General features: G+C 41.8%; 2 protein-coding genes across 4 annotated transcripts; both read left to right on the top strand.

The window, feature by feature from the left end:
* The first annotated feature begins 6,169 nt into the window (after positions 1-6,169).
* On the top strand, positions 6,170-8,030 carry atp5if1a (ATP synthase inhibitory factor subunit 1a). Its single transcript, XM_084031362.1, has 3 exons — positions 6,170-6,329; positions 7,373-7,485; positions 7,731-8,030. Exons 1-3 carry the CDS (start codon positions 6,258-6,260, stop codon positions 7,870-7,872), a joined length of 327 nt encoding a protein of 108 aa, XP_083887488.1. The 5' UTR covers positions 6,170-6,257; the 3' UTR covers positions 7,873-8,030.
* Positions 8,031-8,655: 625 nt separating this feature from the next.
* LOC311027365 (heterogeneous nuclear ribonucleoprotein R) lies at positions 8,656-16,067 on the top strand. Of its 3 annotated transcripts, XR_014598594.1 has the most exons (15): positions 8,656-8,816; positions 9,431-9,591; positions 9,685-9,803; positions 9,898-10,005; positions 10,086-10,199; positions 10,336-10,512; positions 10,600-10,735; positions 10,858-11,063; positions 11,147-11,296; positions 11,385-11,506; positions 11,594-12,132; positions 14,176-14,236; positions 15,211-15,274; positions 15,586-15,740; positions 15,923-16,067. XR_014598594.1 is itself a non-coding variant. In XM_084031361.1 (12 exons), exons 2-12 carry the CDS (start codon positions 9,435-9,437, stop codon positions 14,208-14,210), a joined length of 1,863 nt encoding a protein of 620 aa, XP_083887487.1. In that variant the 5' UTR covers positions 8,656-8,816; positions 9,431-9,434; the 3' UTR covers positions 14,211-14,340. The 3 variants fall into 3 exon arrangements, 2 of the variants coding, with proteins under 2 accessions (XP_083887487.1, XP_083887486.1); XM_084031361.1 differs by lacking the exons at positions 15,211-15,274; positions 15,586-15,740; positions 15,923-16,067 and having other exon boundaries at positions 14,176-14,340; XM_084031360.1 differs by lacking the exons at positions 14,176-14,236; positions 15,211-15,274; positions 15,586-15,740; positions 15,923-16,067 and having other exon boundaries at positions 11,594-13,022.
* The last annotated feature ends 418 nt before the right edge of the window (positions 16,068-16,485 follow it).

The following is a 16,485-nucleotide window of genomic DNA, read 5'->3' as shown; positions in this document are numbered from 1 at the left end:
AATAAAACTTCTAAAGTAAAATCACCATAAAAATACTAAATGGAATACATTTGTTTCGGTCCAACTCTCAAAGAAACACATTAGAAAGGTGAAATCTCATATTGCAAAATGCAGACAGTGAGACAGAAAATGGATAAATGGTGTTGAACCCAAAGCCTCTGGCAAGCGTCTCGCTCTCTAAATATAGATGTGATTTGCAGGTACAAAAACTGCAATCTCTTAAGATGATAAAAGGGCAGTTCTCTTCTGTTCTATTTTCATGCTTTGCAGGGCGGCACGTCATTACAGAGGAAAAGGAGAGATTGAAGTTGAGTAATGAGAAAACAAACAAATTTGACAGGGGCCAGAATATGCTTCTTACCTCTTTAAAAATAGGACATGTTGTCAGGAGTCCAAATTTAGTTTTGCCCGCTTTTATCTGCAGTATTGCCACGCCGCTTTCTCTTTGGTCCTTGTTCTTGGTTTTAATCGAACCAGTGTGCTGTAATTCTGCTGCAAGGCATAAGCAAAGAGAGATTTACATCCTCCATTTGTTTAGCGCTGCTCATTGTGCGAGGTCAGCTGGAGAGCACGCTGACTGGTGTTCAAATGGCGCTGTAATGGACGTGCCATCATCATCCACTGCATTTCACGCTCTTCACCACGTCACATGGTATATACACCATTTTCTCCGCGGCGTATATGTGCGTATCCGTATATGTGGAAGATGGCACCTACATTAAAGCACCATTTGCGACACACGTCTGTGTGCTCTCCAGCTGACCTCATGTAATGTGAGCTAGAAGACAGATTGACTGACAGGTACTGAGACAGACTGCCAGTTACACGCTGTATAACCCCATAAACACCTAGACAGCTTGTATGCAGCTATAAAGACACCTATAGGCTATTGCATCTATAAGGAGCCTCTATCTCCTCATCAGCCATTTAGAAATCAAATCCAAATCACAATAATAAGTATATGCAGATAAAGTCTCTCTCTCTCTCTCTGTGTGTGTGTGTGTGTGTGTGTGTGTGTGTGTGTGTGTGTGTGTGTGTGTGTGTGTGTGTGTGTGTGTGTTAATGCTACTCCTACATCCTAAAGGAGTCGATGACTAACCCCCCCCATCATCCAACACACAAACACACAAACACACACACACTACTTACAAACACACCCCCCAACTTCTCATCTCAACCCCCTACCCCTCCCGACGTGAGATCCAGTATCAATTAGCACCTTGCTGGCAGTAACAGCGAGGTGCTGGTTGTCTCCTAATTGAAGGCTGTTGCTATAGAAACTGCAGATGCTAATCCTCAAGGCAGGCGAAGAAGAGAAGGTCTTTAAACTCCCGAAGAGAAGTGAAAGAACAGACCGATAGGAACCATTTCTTTCCGCGGGCAGTTATGTCCTCTTAATGATTGCCGGCGGTACATGAAATTATTATTTACATGTAATCATCAAGTGCAGCAGCAAGGTTGAATTCTGAATTGTTTTCATCTCCTCTGGCTGGTATTTGTATTACACTGATTACCTCTCCTGTCACATTTGCTTCCCCTGAATAACAATTTGGGGTTTCATAGGCGGCATTATAATGCATATTAATTTTTAAAATCATATATATTGTTATGCTACAATTTCCTGAAAAATCTGAATTTCCAGATCATATTTCCTTTTATCCTTTTATCCTGATTATTATGATAACAACCCAAGCTTTACTAGGTATAAAAAATGTCTAAACGGTGTAAATGCAATAAGAGTATCGCAAAACCAATACACAATCCCAGCAGTGACTGAAGGTTTTTCAAAAAACTGAACCAGATATAGAGTATTTATTAATCATTTCACACTGAAAGGTTATGACAATAGTCATCTATTGTGGCACCGTGTGCCTTTCAGCTCAAATGGTACCCTTTCACGTAAAAGATCCAAATGCAAGACTCTGAAACGCTCAAATCGCTGGCTTATCTGTTTCTCTTGAACGTCAATACATATTTAAAGCAATCATGGGCCACTCAGGAAATCAGCACAGGAAACGCCAGGACTGCATTGGTTGATATTATACGGTCACTGACTAATTCGATATAAACACTTACACATTCCCAACACTATTGGTGTGTGTGTGAAAGAGAGAAACACACACACACACACACACACACACACACTCTCTTTCTCTTGTACTGATGGGGCTCTTTAGGTCTGAATGACAAGAAGTCAAATATGGCGGATTACAGCTGTGTCTGTGCGTCATACCTAAATGCCAGAAGTCTCTTGAGAGTGTTTTTTTCTGGAAGTTCGGACCACTCGTCTGACTTTCAGACCGTATGCTAACCCCGGGGGTTGACTACACTGCGGGAGGCTAATGACCAGCTTTGGTACTGATGGCATGCAGACAGCTTTTATGCTGAATTGAATAGGGCAGCCGGAACCAAGAGACTCACACAAGTGGGTGAGTCAATAGTAAGGCTGCGAGAACAGTCTGCTAATTGCAGTTAATCCACAACATACCCACGACCCCCTCAGGATGGATAGTGTGACTTTTGTATTACATTTCATATAGCAGCGTCATGATGTCATCTTAATTTGTCCTTTTGTTTATGACCCCAATCTCTAGCTAATGACATTCCCAGCCTACTTTGTGTTTAGCGCTAATTAGCTAATATAAACATGCTAAGCTAACACAGCAATTTAAGATTGTGAACCCAGTTAACATTGCTATTAGCATGTCAACATCATCAGTGCAAGTATGCTAGCATAATGACATTAGCATTTAGCGCGGAAGTACTGCCTGACAGAGCAGCTTGCGTTGCTTTCGAAAGAACTGATTGGCTGTTATTGGACGCATAAACATCACACGTTTGTAATTAGTTCACTGAATGTGACGATTTGCCTTTAATTGTTGTCCCGCTGCCTGTGAATCCAGTAAAGAGCTTCTGTTCCTTGGCCCAAATGACCTTGTATGTACGGAACACAAATAATCTGGACTCCTTTATCAATCCTGATGGTCACCATGGCAACAGTGGCAACATCCGCGGCTGCTCATGAGGGCTATTAGGGACAAGGAGTTTCAGCACCGGCAGCTTTTGAGAATTAGATGAGCTGCAAACACATAAAGGAAAGACTAAATACTTTTAAAATACCGATCGCTGTATGCTAACAAAATACCACAGTGTATACTTTCCTGCATCGCGATTCAAATGCAATTGAATTTCCATTTATTCCATGTTTCCGTGCTTCTAGATGAATGTTTTTGTCGTTTCAGTAGGTACTCCATGCTAACACAGTGCTATTACCTGGCAATACGTGTTAAAATCATCAACAAAAGGTTCAGTTACATCCCCAGGGGTATCAACATGCTTTTTCCCCCCCAGAGGTATGAATGGATTTCAGATGCTACCATTATTGATGGTACACTGGTAGAAGGAGGCAGATTATAAGCATTAAGCATGACATCCAAGCATGTGCACCAAAAAACGTCTCTTAAATGGAGCCATGGAGGAGGTATAATGTGTGTTCATGCTAAATGTCACGCGGAATAATAGTGCATAAAAGCCTGAAAGGAAAATATGACACAATTATAATGAATGTCCTTGCGAGCAGATGTTATAAAATGAGTTGTTCATGCAGGAGCATTGTACCACATCTTGTTGTCTGCATGACCTTACTTTGTCTTTGCTCAGGTTAGTGCTGTTGCCAGGATACTATTTCCTATGGCAACACTTGAGCCGGGGAGGTGAGCAGCTCTAAAAGGATCCAGATAACTGGATGCTCTGTATCCAGTGGACCGGAAGTCCATATTTGACCATATCAAAACACAAAAAAAAAACCTCCCTCAAAGTTCTGCCTGCCTCAGTATGTTTGCTGATGTTTCCGCCAAAATTGACTTCCGATTCTATTTGACCATGATGAATTATACACTTAGGTCATTTGACATTAAAAAGTATTGGTATGGAAGGAAGATATGTGTCAAGGAACAAGAATACTCACATTAATCTTTTTGACAGATGTGTCTGACAAAAAGGATAATAAGATGTAAGTCATATATATATATATATATGTGTGTGTATATAAATATATATATACGTTCTCAAAGGAATGTAGCACTTGCTGTTGTCCATTACAAGAGACAAGTTTTAACATGAATGCTATATGAAGCTTATTCCATATTCACTGCAAGACACAGCAGATGGTCTTCATCTGTACGAGAGCATATACTGCCACCATTTGTTTGAAGGGTGTTACTACTCCTTTGTGCAGTTTCCTCTTATACTCCTTACTCACATGGAAAAGTAATTTCCAAAATGTTCAAATCTATCCTGCAAAAAGCACTTAACCTACTTAACTACAGAAGAAAAACTTGTTTCCCCCCTCATTGACCTTGTTAACTACGCCGTTGAACAAGTATGATTTTCTTTTCACAGGAGCTTCCGGACCATCATTATTGCTGAACTTCAACAGCATGCAGCGCGTCATTACAACGGCACCTCTACATCCGCTCATTGACCATCAACTCTGCTGGACTCAGGTGATAAAAGGGGGGAGTGTCAGGGTACGACACTGTGCTGGGCTGTGCATTGTCTGGCAGGGAGCGCTCTTTGTTAGTGGGACTCCATTATGACTCATCGAGACACCCACCACCTCTCTTTGCTCTGCAGAGCTCCCCTTTGTGCAGCTGAGTGTGTCTCATCCAGCACTTCAGAGATGAGCACTGCTCATCCTGTTGAGCAATAAGCGCACAACACAAGGATCTCAGATTGCTATACAGGTCTGTAGACAATGCTTTAAAAAATATGAGCATGAAATTAATTAGAGAGGTCTGTTGCCTTACTGATCACTAAATGACACAGTATAAACACAAATGAGAGGAAAGCTTTGTGTTTTGTTTTGTCGCTAAACGTGAGTAATTTACATTTACATTTAAGTCATTTAGCAGACGCTTTTGTCCAAAGCGACTTACAATAAGTACATTTGTCAAAAGAAGGAAACAAGGAAACCACAACGAATCATTGCCGATAAAGTAAGAGCTAAAAGTAGAACAAGTGTTAGGTCCTCATCTGAGTAAACTAGTAGTTCAAGAGCAACAGTGCTACGATCAGAGTGCTATAGGTAAGGGTGTTTTTTTTTTGGGGGGGGGGGGGTGTTGGTGGGTCATGCTAGTCGAGGTGAAGTCTGAACAGGTGAGTCTTGAGCCTTTTTCGGAAAATGGCAAATGACTCAGCTGTCCTGACATTAGATGTCACGACTGAGATGAGTAATCAATCTCTGTCACTGCATCACACAGGTTTACAAATCAGTGAAAGATTATGAGTGCTGTTGATATTGTGTGCTTGTTTTCCCAGTGTATGTGTGTCAGCCAACGTATATCTGTCTTGGACTTGAGACCTGTTTTTATGGATCTGTGTATGCTGCTTAGTTAATTGTTAAACATGAGTCATTGGTTGAAGAGGTGGATGGATGAACAATGTGTTCCTTGTTCCTCAAGTGCTGTGGGAGACCCATGAAATTCAGAACCAAAACAATCGTAAATCACATAATTGAATTAAATATTAATACTGTTTTTAATTTTCTGATTCGCAATTTTGTTCTCACTGATTTCGGCCCCTCTCTTCATTCACTATACCTGACTTGACCTCTCTCTGGCTCCCTAGCTTGTTTATTTTGAATGTTTTGACAAATAGAAACCAGTTATGTGACATAGGTATACTTTCCATTATTTCATTAAATATCTTTCATTTATTGTGTAATCTAGAGAGAGCTTTTTAGTCAGTATAGTGCAGTTGAGCATGTTTTTTCTCATTTTTTTTTCTATGCGTGAGAAATTCAAAATGATAAAGAATTAATTTTCCACTAATAAATGAGTAATGTCATTTTTACTTTGGCTTAAATGTCACAGTTCAAGGGGGAAAGGTCTATTTTCCTTGTCGTTGGTACCAAATGACTTCCTTTTACTGACCTGCAATAACAGAATTAAGTTAATGTCTATATATATGTGTATGAAATGTAATCAAATTTAAAATATTAGCGTAAAGAAGTTGGTTGCGTGTTGACAAATGCTCCATAATCCCATCTCAAATTTAGCCAATATAAATAAGCAAAGAGCCCACAGCACATAACTACTGCAGTTCTCAGTTCTCGCCGCCTGGTGGCAGCAGCGAGCACACAGAGGCGGTTGTCTCCACGCCCATAAGAAACATTTCACTACATCAAATTTCAGTTAGGTCTAGGACCAGGAGAACGCCAAAGTTGCCTCTGCACTTAGCAATATCTGAGGGGCGCAATGTCGAGGTTTCTTCTCAGGGCGAACCTAAGGAGATGCGTCGCCTCTCAGATCAGAATGGCGTCTGACCAGGTAAGCTTACACTGCGGTGCACTGGTGACAGATGACTTTTTGAGCGCTAGCATTAGCTTGCTAACATTCAGCACAGGAGTTGTTGTGGGGGCGAAGTTAGCCTGTTGCTAACTTGTACAGTCGGGGTTTATTGATGACTTTACTGTGTGTGTGCGCGCGCACGTCGAGGCTGTTGAATATCGTGACCACAATGTGGCGTCGGGAATGTTGTTAATCGTTCACTCTCAACTGAAAAGCTCCTGTCCTGTCATACTGGTAACTTAATGGTGGGAGGTAGCTTAGTAACGTTACATGTAAAGCTACTCGAGTATTCAAAGATGGAGTCGAAGTCAACACCCCTTGTTTTTGTCAAATTGAATGAAAATCTCTTATTCATTGTTGTACTCGCTGTTCACACGCAGGCCTGGATCAATATGGAGAAAACAAGGTGGTTCACACCCAGCAATTAAAAGGTTTAGTGGCAGTTATATCCCAAAAGCAATCAATAGAAAGCCATTCAATATGTCTCCCAAAAGAGTTGTTTACATAATTGTATATAAAGTATAAAAAGGAAAACTGTGTCCTTGATTTATGGATATATTTTCCCGACATAACGTTTTTGACACAGTCATTTTGTTAGTATGAGCAGATATAAACAAAAAATCAGAGAAATAAAACAGTTTTGCTGAAGCAACCAAGGAGATGTCTGCAAAATGTCAACAAACACGTTTTTTTTCAGGTTTACTCAATGAGAAAATAGGGGAAATACCTTAAATTATATTACTAATTTGTTACACGGGCATGGGTAAATGGACTGAATTTACATTTAGGGCATTTAACAGACGCTTCTATCCAAAGCGACTTACAATAAGTACATTTTGTTGGAAGAAAGTGCAATAGTATATCACTATCAGTACAGTAAGGATTGCACAAGAACCAGTTTCAAGCACGCCCATTTAACTAGTGCTTTTCCACCTTACAAAGTGTTTACAATGTGCATTCACTCGTTGATACACCGAGGGTGATTGATCTGTGAATTGTACAATTATCTCTGCATGTTCCAGCTGGGAGAATTGGGCAAGGGAGCGGGCAAAGGTGGAGGTGGAGGAGGTGCTGTGAGGACTGCAGGGGGTGCATTTGGAAAGCGAGAAGTGGCAGAGGAGGAGCGGTACTTCAGGTGAGAAGCAGGGCTGCACCGTCAGAAGAAGCAAACCAGACAAATGTCCCTCGACAGCTCATATTGGCACACGTTGCAATAACATCTATAAACCCCCTTAAACCTCCCATTGAGGCATTATGCAGTGCACCACCGCTGCCTCAAAAAGCCCTCAGTAGGGGCCCTTCTAGCTACTGCACCTATAATGCATAATAAAGTAATCACACCGTGGAAGGCTCATCTTTTCCCTTTGTTTTCACCTGCAGGCAGAAAGAGAAGGAGCAGATGGAAGCGCTGAGGAAGCATCACGCAGAGGAGATTGACCACCACAAAAAGGAAATTGAGCGCCTACAAAAGGAGATCGACCGCCACAAGGGCAAAATCCGAAAGCTGAAACATGACGACTAAAGACGTGAATTCTGTTATTAATCTTTCAATCCGCCCATCTGATTGCCGACTCAATCATGGTCCAATATTGATTTATTTTAATGCTGGTCAAGGCAGGTATGATCCTGACTTCATGCTGACATCATAAATACCAATAAACCAATAAAGCACTTAAGTTATTTCTCACGTTTCATTAACCTTTCGAAAATGTCTGTGCATCCTTTGTTTATTGTACAAATGTCAAAAATAGGACCAATTCTGTATCTCGTCTGTACAGAAAGATGAATTTCATTGGGCTGAAGTCGTGTCCGTCAAAGTTCAAACTCCGTGGTTGGATAGTTGTTGTTGAAGCGCTCGTTTTGTGTCACGGCGCGTCCCACTCCAGTTGAATCTTGTAGCCTTTCGGCCGGAATGTAATTACCTCCACGAGCTTTGTCCGTTAAAAGTCAATGCAACTGCCTTGTGTAAAGCATGGGAATCTATCTTAAGTCTTGCAATTTGTTATTCTTGCCTAGCCGCTTAGTTTGATTTGATGTTTGGATCAGCTGCTCGAAGTCAGACTCAAGCACCGCACGGTTGTGTTTCGTGGTTGTGAAGTAAACACAAACGGTTTTAGACATTCTGTTTTGATGCATCAAATCCACGAGACGCGGGACTGGTAACGACGATGTAAGAATTCCCCCCCAAAACGATAGTTTGTGGAAATTATGCCGCAATTTAGACATGATACGTTGAAAACGAACGCACCCGCCCCACCGCTCGGTTTTTCGTCCACATCTCGCGATGATTGCGCAGCGGTGGCGTTGTTCGGGGCGAGCCGACGACGAGACCGTAGCTGTCTGGAAATTTTGTCTCGTGGTTTGGGCTAAAACGTATTATTAATATTAGACATTTTTTTGCACGCGCGACGAGTCAATCGTTTCACGTTTTAACGCACAGGGCTGTTGGTGTCCCGAATCAGACCGGTGAGTTTCGCTAACTGTCAGTTTGCACCTCGTACGGAGAGCGCGCGCCCCACCGCCTGTGTGTGTATGCGTGTGTGTTTGTGTGTGTGTGTTTATGTGCGAGAAAGCTGTTTTTCTGCACGGCGAGGCCTTTGGTATAAGCTCGTTAGCTAGCTTGCTAACTGATATTACCGTTGACTCGAGTAGGAAACCGTTGGAGAGCAGTGTTGCTCCGAAAATTGTAAAACGTGTGCGACTGTAGAAAATACCTTCCAGTGAGACCCCGTGCGTGTAAATGTGAAAAATAAAAATGTCCAACTCGGTAGCTAGCAAGCTGCATGTGAAGGGGGCGGGACGGCGGCAGTCGGTGCCCGTGTTATGTTACCGTGCAATACATGTTCACTTCAATTTATCTGACTGTATTTAAAAAAAAAAAAGTACAACCCTTACTAGACTGGTGTTGTATTAGTATCTCAACCGAAAGTCACAATGGTTTTAAAGTTAAATAGGCCGTCAAATAAAAGTCATATTACAACCAGCCGTTTGAAAACAAATAGCTTAATAAGCTTATCGTTTATTTACATATTCACTGAATATAATGTGCATCTTGTTTGCTGTATATGTTGTATTTACAGGACAATGGCTGCTGCTGAGGTGAACGGTAGCTCTGCCCCTGTTAAGGAGGAGGATGAGCCCATGGACGTGACAACAACACACACAGAGAACTACCAGACGCTCGTTGACGCCGGGCTGCCCCAAAAAGTGGCTGAAAGTCTAGATAACATCTTCCAGACAGGTGGGTGTTAATTGTTTTTGGTCTTAATGATTCGTCATATTATTTAAGCCCCTTGTAGCTGAGCCTGACAGTGAACATGCTTTGTATTCGCAGGCTTGGTAGAATATGTTGACCTGGACGAAAGGGCCATTGATGCACTTCGTGAGTTCAACGAGGAGGGAGCGCTCACTGTGCTGCAGCAGTTCAAAGAGAGCGACCTGTCCCACGTACAGGTAACCTCGTGGATGGATCGCATTTCTTTCTTTGAGATGATATCACTTTAATGTACACCTATAAATAACTAATTTGTTTTGTTTTTTAATATAGAATAAAAGTGCTTTCCTTTGTGGAGTCATGAAGACTTACAGACAGAGAGAAAAACAAGGAAGTAAAGTACAAGAGTCAACCAAGGGCCCAGATGAGGTGAAAATAAAGGTAAATGAAGTCATGTGACTGAGTTGTATGAATATGCTTCTGTAAGCTGAGGAGGCATATTCATTTGGTTGTTTTTTCAGGCTCTGTTGGAGCGGACAGGATATACCCTGGATGTCACCACAGGGCAAAGAAAATATGGAGGTCCCCCACCTGATGAGGTGTTTAAAGGAACACAACCAGGGATTGGAACTGAGGTAGATAAATTATAATATTTTTATAGTATTAGGTCTATGCTGCATATCATTTGGAATCCTGCAGGACATACTGAATATTGCGCTTTTTACAAATCCTTTTACACTTGCCCACTTGTTTCTCTCTTTTCTTCATCAGGTGTTTGTTGGAAAAATCCCAAGGGATTTGTATGAAGATGAGTTGGTGCCACTGTTTGAGTCTGCTGGTCCCATCTGGGACCTCAGGCTAATGATGGACCCGCTCTCTGGTCAGAATAGAGGTTACGCCTTCATTACGTACTGCAATAAGGATGATGCACAAAAGGCCGTAAAGCTTGTAAGTAGAATAGCACAGCATTGGAAGAAACATATAAGGTATCCCTGAGAAATACTTTTTATATTTATTATAATATTTTATTTTCAGTGTGATAACCATGAAATCCGCCCTGGCAAGTACTTGGGAGTGTGTATATCTGTTGCAAACAATCGCCTGTTTGTCGGATCAATTCCAAAGAACAAGACAAGGGAAAGTATTTTGGAAGACTTTGGGAAAGTTACAGGTCAGTTCCAAAAGCGCAGAGGTGGATTTGTGTCCGAAAATCATGAAAAACACTCAGTCGTAAAGGATGATCGCTATGACAACTGTTTTTGAAGTTAGAGATATTATCGTTTTATCTCACAGAGGGTCTCCAGGAGGTGATATTATACCACCAGCCAGATGACAAGAAGAAGAACCGCGGCTTCTGTTTCCTGGAGTACGAGGATCACAAGTCCGCAGCACAGGCTCGACGCCGCCTAATGAGTGGCAAGGTCAAGGTGTGGGGGAACCCGGTCACTGTAGAGTGGGCTGACCCTGTTGCTGAGCCAGACCCGGAGGTCATGGCCAAGGTTGGTGTCGTGTCTTTCTTTTTACAATGCAAACAGGCACTCTTCTTCAGTGAGACAAACCTCCCGTTTTTATGTCTGAATAGGTCAAGGTGCTCTTTGTGAGGAAGCTAGCCACCGCAGTGACTGAAGAGCTCCTTGAAAAGACCTTTTCTCAGTTTGGAAAGCTGGAGCGAGTGAAGAAATTGAAAGACTACGCTTTTGTCCATTTTGAGGAAAGGGATGCTGCCGTAAAGGTAGGTGTTTTCACGCTTTGAACAAAATAATTTTGCGTGTCTGTTAATTCTATGTTTGTTACAGCAATGGCTTGTTTTGCTTGGCTAGGCTATGGATGAGATGAATGGGAAGGAGCTAGGAGGGGAGGAAATTGAGATAGTCTTGGCAAAGCCCCCAGACAAGAAGAGGAAAGAGCGCCAAGCAGCTCGGCAGACCACCAGGAATTCAGGGTGAGGGACATGTGACTCCACAACTGCCCAACATATTCTCTCATAAGGAATTTTTTAAATGTGACACTGTATTCCTCCCCTCTGTAGGTACGATGACTACTACTACTACCCACCTCCACGCATGCCACCACCAGGCCGTGGAAGGGGTCGTGGTGGCCGAGGGGGCTATGCCTATCCACCAGATTATTATGGCTATGATGACTACTATGATGACTACTATGGGTACGACTACCATGACTACCGTGGTGGCTATGAAGACCCTTACTACGGCTATGAAGATGTGTACAGCATGAGGGGCCGCGGTACTCGTCCCAGCAGGGGAGGGCCTCCTCCACCTAGATCCCGTGGAGTTCCCCCGGCAAGAGGCCGAGGGGGCTACGCCCAAAGAGGGCCACCCCTTGGTGGTCCAAGGGGTGGCCGAGGAGGGCGGGGAGCCCCTTTCCAGCCACAGAGGGGTCGCGGTCCTCGTGGGGCCAGAGGCAATCGTGGCGGTAACGTCGGTGGAAAGAGGAAGGCAGACGTGTTTAACCAGCCTGACTCCAAGCGCCGCCAGACCAACAACCAACAGAACTGGGGATCCCAGCCCATCGCCCAGCAGCCCCTGCAGCAAGGGGCCGACTATTCTGGTAACTATGGTTACAGTAATGACACCATGGAGTTTTCACAGGATTCTTATGGGCAACAGTGGAAGTAGATGCACCCAAAGGTATTTGGCAAAGTGACAACAAAAAAAAAAAAGAGAAAAACAACAATAAAAAGAAAAAAACAGGAGATTGGCCACAATTTTTTGATTGACTTTTTATTCTTCACCCATCATGAAAAAAAAATCTGTATATATCTCAGAAAAAATGGACAGACCGCAGAATTGGCTCGAGATGATTGGCTGCAAAGCCCTTTGGCTGAAGAAGTGAACGTAACCGTTGTGGTGAACCATTTCTTACTCCTACGGTTACATTGGGACATGTGTCTTTAAAAAAAAAAAGAGAGAGAAAAAAAACATGCAAAACACTTTTATTGTTACGTTTTGTTCCTGATTCTTTTAAAGCCAACAATGAACATTCACAAAAAAAAGTGGACATTCATTCTCAAAAGTCTGAGAGGACATTAAATAATGATATTTGCCTTGCAGGAAGTTTTTGTCCATGCCCCTTTCCTCCTCTCCCTTCTTGTACTCCCTTTATTTGTGGTTTCTCATAGTTGCTTAGGGACTTGCTTGTAAATAAATGCATATGGTTAGAGCTTCATACTTCATTTTTTGCAATGGTGGAGAAAAGAATCCACAGGAAGGAAGAAATCAAAGTTTTGTAATGTTCAAAGTGTATGCCTAGCATTTCTAGAGATAGAGAAATTGTGTTGTTTTTTTTAAAATGATACCATAACTTCCTATGTTTTCTTTGAACTTGCCCAATAGAATTTGGTTTGGCTTACCTTAAGAGCCATAGCAGTTTGTTCTGATGTTCTTTGTATTTATAACTTTTACGTTTGTTCCGTTTCAATAAAACTAAGCTGAGCATCAGTCAATTGTCAGATACTCAAATACAGTGTTGTCATTCAGTATTTGATTTGATTGATTATTAACATCCATTATCTTATTTGGACGGAGATCTTCTTTTCCAATTCAAATTTTTTTTTGCCTCAAAGGACAATTTTCCAAAGACTGAAATTGCAGAAGACAATTTGCTTGGATGATAACAGGATTTAAAACCCTATATTTTTCAGTGCATGTTACATCAGAGTAGTCATTTCCTGCACTCAGAATTGATATCGTGACTATCACATTAACTATTAAAGGACCAAAGTGCAATTTTGACTTCTTTCCATTACTCAAGATTGAATCTGTCTTTCAGCGTTTGTGTGCGCAGGTTAACCGTGTATTCTTTAGTCAATTTCAGCCTCGCCTCTCTAAACGCTGTGCTCTGCCATTCACGAGGACATGGAAAACTGAAGGCGTCATATTGGAAATGTATCTGTGAAAATTCAGGATGCTTAAAATGCTAGAACTTAAATTCAGAGCCAGCCAGATCCATTTAAAGGACGGCGAACGCATCTCTTCTGCTGAAGCATAGAAACGTGATTAATTAAAATGATATCTTGGGGTATAGTATTGCGCAGTGGGAGTAATTTTGGAGAAAAAAACATGCATTATTTTCACAGGTGTAGATTCTCCTGTGCCTACCGCCACAGTTTGAATTTTCTATTTTTCATTACATCTTTTTTAACTTGATTGGTGTTTATTAAGGCAGGTTGACGTTTACTGAAGCATACACTGTGTATACCTGTTAACACAAACTTCACAGACAAGGACAATCTTGAATAATGGCGACATGTCACTTGCACTGGTATGGTCCTGATACTGACTTCCAGTTGGAATAACACATCTGACTTTGAGTGAATTTGTACTTGTATGCTGAGTTGTCTCCAATTCATTGTTTTTTTGTTTGTTTTTTAATTTCCAAAATCTGCACATCATCTCAACCATCTGTGCGCTCCTTTTTGAAGACACCAAGGATCTGACCATCCAAAAGGGTTAAAATTCTAAAACGTGCCTTCTGCTAAAGCAAGCGGCACCTTGTCAGAATTTAACCGTAGGAAAGTTGTTTTGTCTTTTGGTACCGTGGCATCATTGTATTTTGTTTCATGTGTCTGTCCTCTTATTCCAACCTACCTAGGTGGAGAAGCATTGAGAGCGGCACCACTAGAATGAGGAACTCACCTGAACGGTACTCAAGGGTGAGCTAGCCTTGCACAGAGTACTGTCTCCTCTCCTCTAGCCAACTGTAATCACTGGAGAATCACTAGCCATAATTATACTACTTTCATTTTATTGTTTCATACTAATATACTGCACTTCAAATCAATCTTTTTTTCATTATTTTTATTATTCAGTAGGAGTGTTTTTAATTTTTTTCCAGGCTATGAAGAACACGTCACTAAAGTTGACTGAAGAATGATTGGAAATTAAAAAATTAATAGTTACCAGCATGTTTCTGGGGTTTCGAGAACACACGAGCAATGCCTATTTCCTTCACAGATCTTCCCCTGTAAGCCAATTGAAAAAATCGTACACAAATTAAGAGTCAAATGTCCGTTTCTTTAGACTGGATTAAACACCCAGATGACAGGCCGTCGAGGATTTGATCAGTGCTCTAAACCCCCAAACCCTGCAAACACCTGTTTTCTGTCCCACTGCACCAAAATCACCTCAGCTGCTTACATTCTGTGAACGGAGGGGTGGTGGTTGTGGGCATTTCTCCCTCAATGCCGCTAGAGGTAGCAGTTTAACACCACCATGACTAGAGATCCATTGTTCCTTTATCCGACGCTGCGTTTATTGGCCGTTTTCTGTGCTGCAAAGATGTTAATTCACACACAGATATTAAGCAGAGGAGCTGTTGTTCAAATGTATTCAAATAATTGCCAGGATACTAAATTAAATGGTGATGAAATTGGCTGATGTTGGAACAATGGCTGTGCCTCAAAACAGATGTCTTTACCCTTTAAAGCCACAAGATGGCAATAGATTGGCTACAGTGTTTGTATTGCACAGGTAAGACTGGGATGAGGAATGTGGAGCACACTATTGCATCAGAAAGCTTAATTGTATCACACATTTTTGGTTTGTGTTGAAGTGCCATCAAATGCTGGAGGTTCCTTCACAGTTTCTCACGTCCGAACTGTCTTTATATGTTGCCTCTTGTCACCAGGCAGTAAAAGGAGCTGCCCCCCCATCCATATGAATGAGTTCACACAAATGGCAGTGACGGATTGGTAAGATTGTTCATTATCTGTACTCATGCTCAGATAGTCTCATGTTCCTACTCTTAGTAGATTGTGTTATATTTAGAACATAGTGTTTGGTGTCCTAGCTCCCTCTTTATTACCGCTTTACTTCCCAGAGCCAATGCGTTCTGTAAGTTGGTTTTCAGAATATTAACTGCTTCAAATCTCAAATCTGGCACTTTTTTTCAATTATATATTACATGATGCATATTAAAGGAAATACAGTCCGACCCTGGTTGTGTTGGTGCTTAAAAACTTGAAGATTTGTTAAGTCTCGTCTGTGTGTGTCTCTTTTCCAGCACCGAGTCGGAATGTTCTCCGCAGGCTGAGAGCCAGACTCATCACAGGGTTACGCATCCTTCAGAATGGGCTGCTTACTGGACTGTACACTTGAGGCCATTACCCATGGGAACGCGACCCGGCTGCCCTGTTCCCAGCTCAGCAGAAGGCACAAGTGAGAAATAATTGTGAATTAGTGCAGCTATTCTTGTATTGAGGGCAGTGTTGACTTGTTTTTTTGGGGTTTTTTTACTGCTCAGACCAGCTACATTGTCTCTACAACTCTACCTCAGTAGTATGTATTAGTCTTGAGAAATAGCTTTATTCTAACGGTTAATGTCTTCTCACTTTCTACAGAAGCGTAGGAGGATACAGTGTCTCAACCATGTCATTTTCAAGAGCTCCATCCAGCAGACTACTGCTTCCTTATCCAGCTCAAATGTTAATGTCATCGTTAATGTAAAGGGAAATGACTTGCAAACAATGTGATTGTTCAATACATTTTATTACCCAAGTAAATGTGTGTTTGTCTATGCATATTTATTTTTATTTCATATTCACATGGATCTAGTGATTTGCAAACTGACAGCATGTGCACATTTTTTTTTTTTTAGTGGGTGCTCACAAGAAAGTAATTTTGAATTTTGTACAATATAATGGGGTTGATTATGAAGTTCCTACAGTGAATGATGAACATGGGGCAGCATGAACCTGATGGATGGACCCTGTAACTGTCAGTGGTGTACACGTGCCACGTCCCTTCCTGCATAAACGCGGTAATTGAACGGTTGAAACAGGTGGTTTGGGGCTGCCCCCAAATAGATGAGCTGGAGTGCAAGCCTTCAAATTCGGATTTGCTAAAAACCTTTGGGCCTTTTGGTTGAACCTGTTTTGGTTGTTCATAAATATGCACGCACGGG

Source organism: Eutrigla gurnardus, assembly GCF_963514095.1.
Source record: "Eutrigla gurnardus genome assembly, chromosome: 17".
In the NCBI taxonomy this organism is placed as follows: domain Eukaryota; kingdom Metazoa; phylum Chordata; class Actinopteri; order Perciformes; family Triglidae; genus Eutrigla; species Eutrigla gurnardus.
This window is presented reverse-complemented; position numbering and strand designations above follow the sequence as displayed.

Bases quoted from the DNA above. Each gene is read 5' to 3' on its own strand.
- LOC311027365 (XM_084031360.1), top strand. From the start codon at position 9,435: ATGGCTGCTGCTGAGGTGAACGGTAGCTCTGCCCCTGTTAAGGAGGAG. The intron at 10,513-10,599 runs GTAAGTAGAATA...TTTTATTTTCAG, and splicing joins CACAAAAGGCCGTAAAGCTT to TGTGATAACCATGAAATCCG. The intron at 10,736-10,857 runs GTCAGTTCCAAA...TTTATCTCACAG, and splicing joins AGACTTTGGGAAAGTTACAG to AGGGTCTCCAGGAGGTGATA.
- atp5if1a (XM_084031362.1), top strand. From the start codon at position 6,258: ATGTCGAGGTTTCTTCTCAGGGCGAACCTAAGGAGATGCGTCGCCTCT. The intron at 6,330-7,372 runs GTAAGCTTACAC...TGCATGTTCCAG, and splicing joins TCAGAATGGCGTCTGACCAG to CTGGGAGAATTGGGCAAGGG. The intron at 7,486-7,730 runs GTGAGAAGCAGG...TTTCACCTGCAG, and splicing joins GAGGAGGAGCGGTACTTCAG to GCAGAAAGAGAAGGAGCAGA.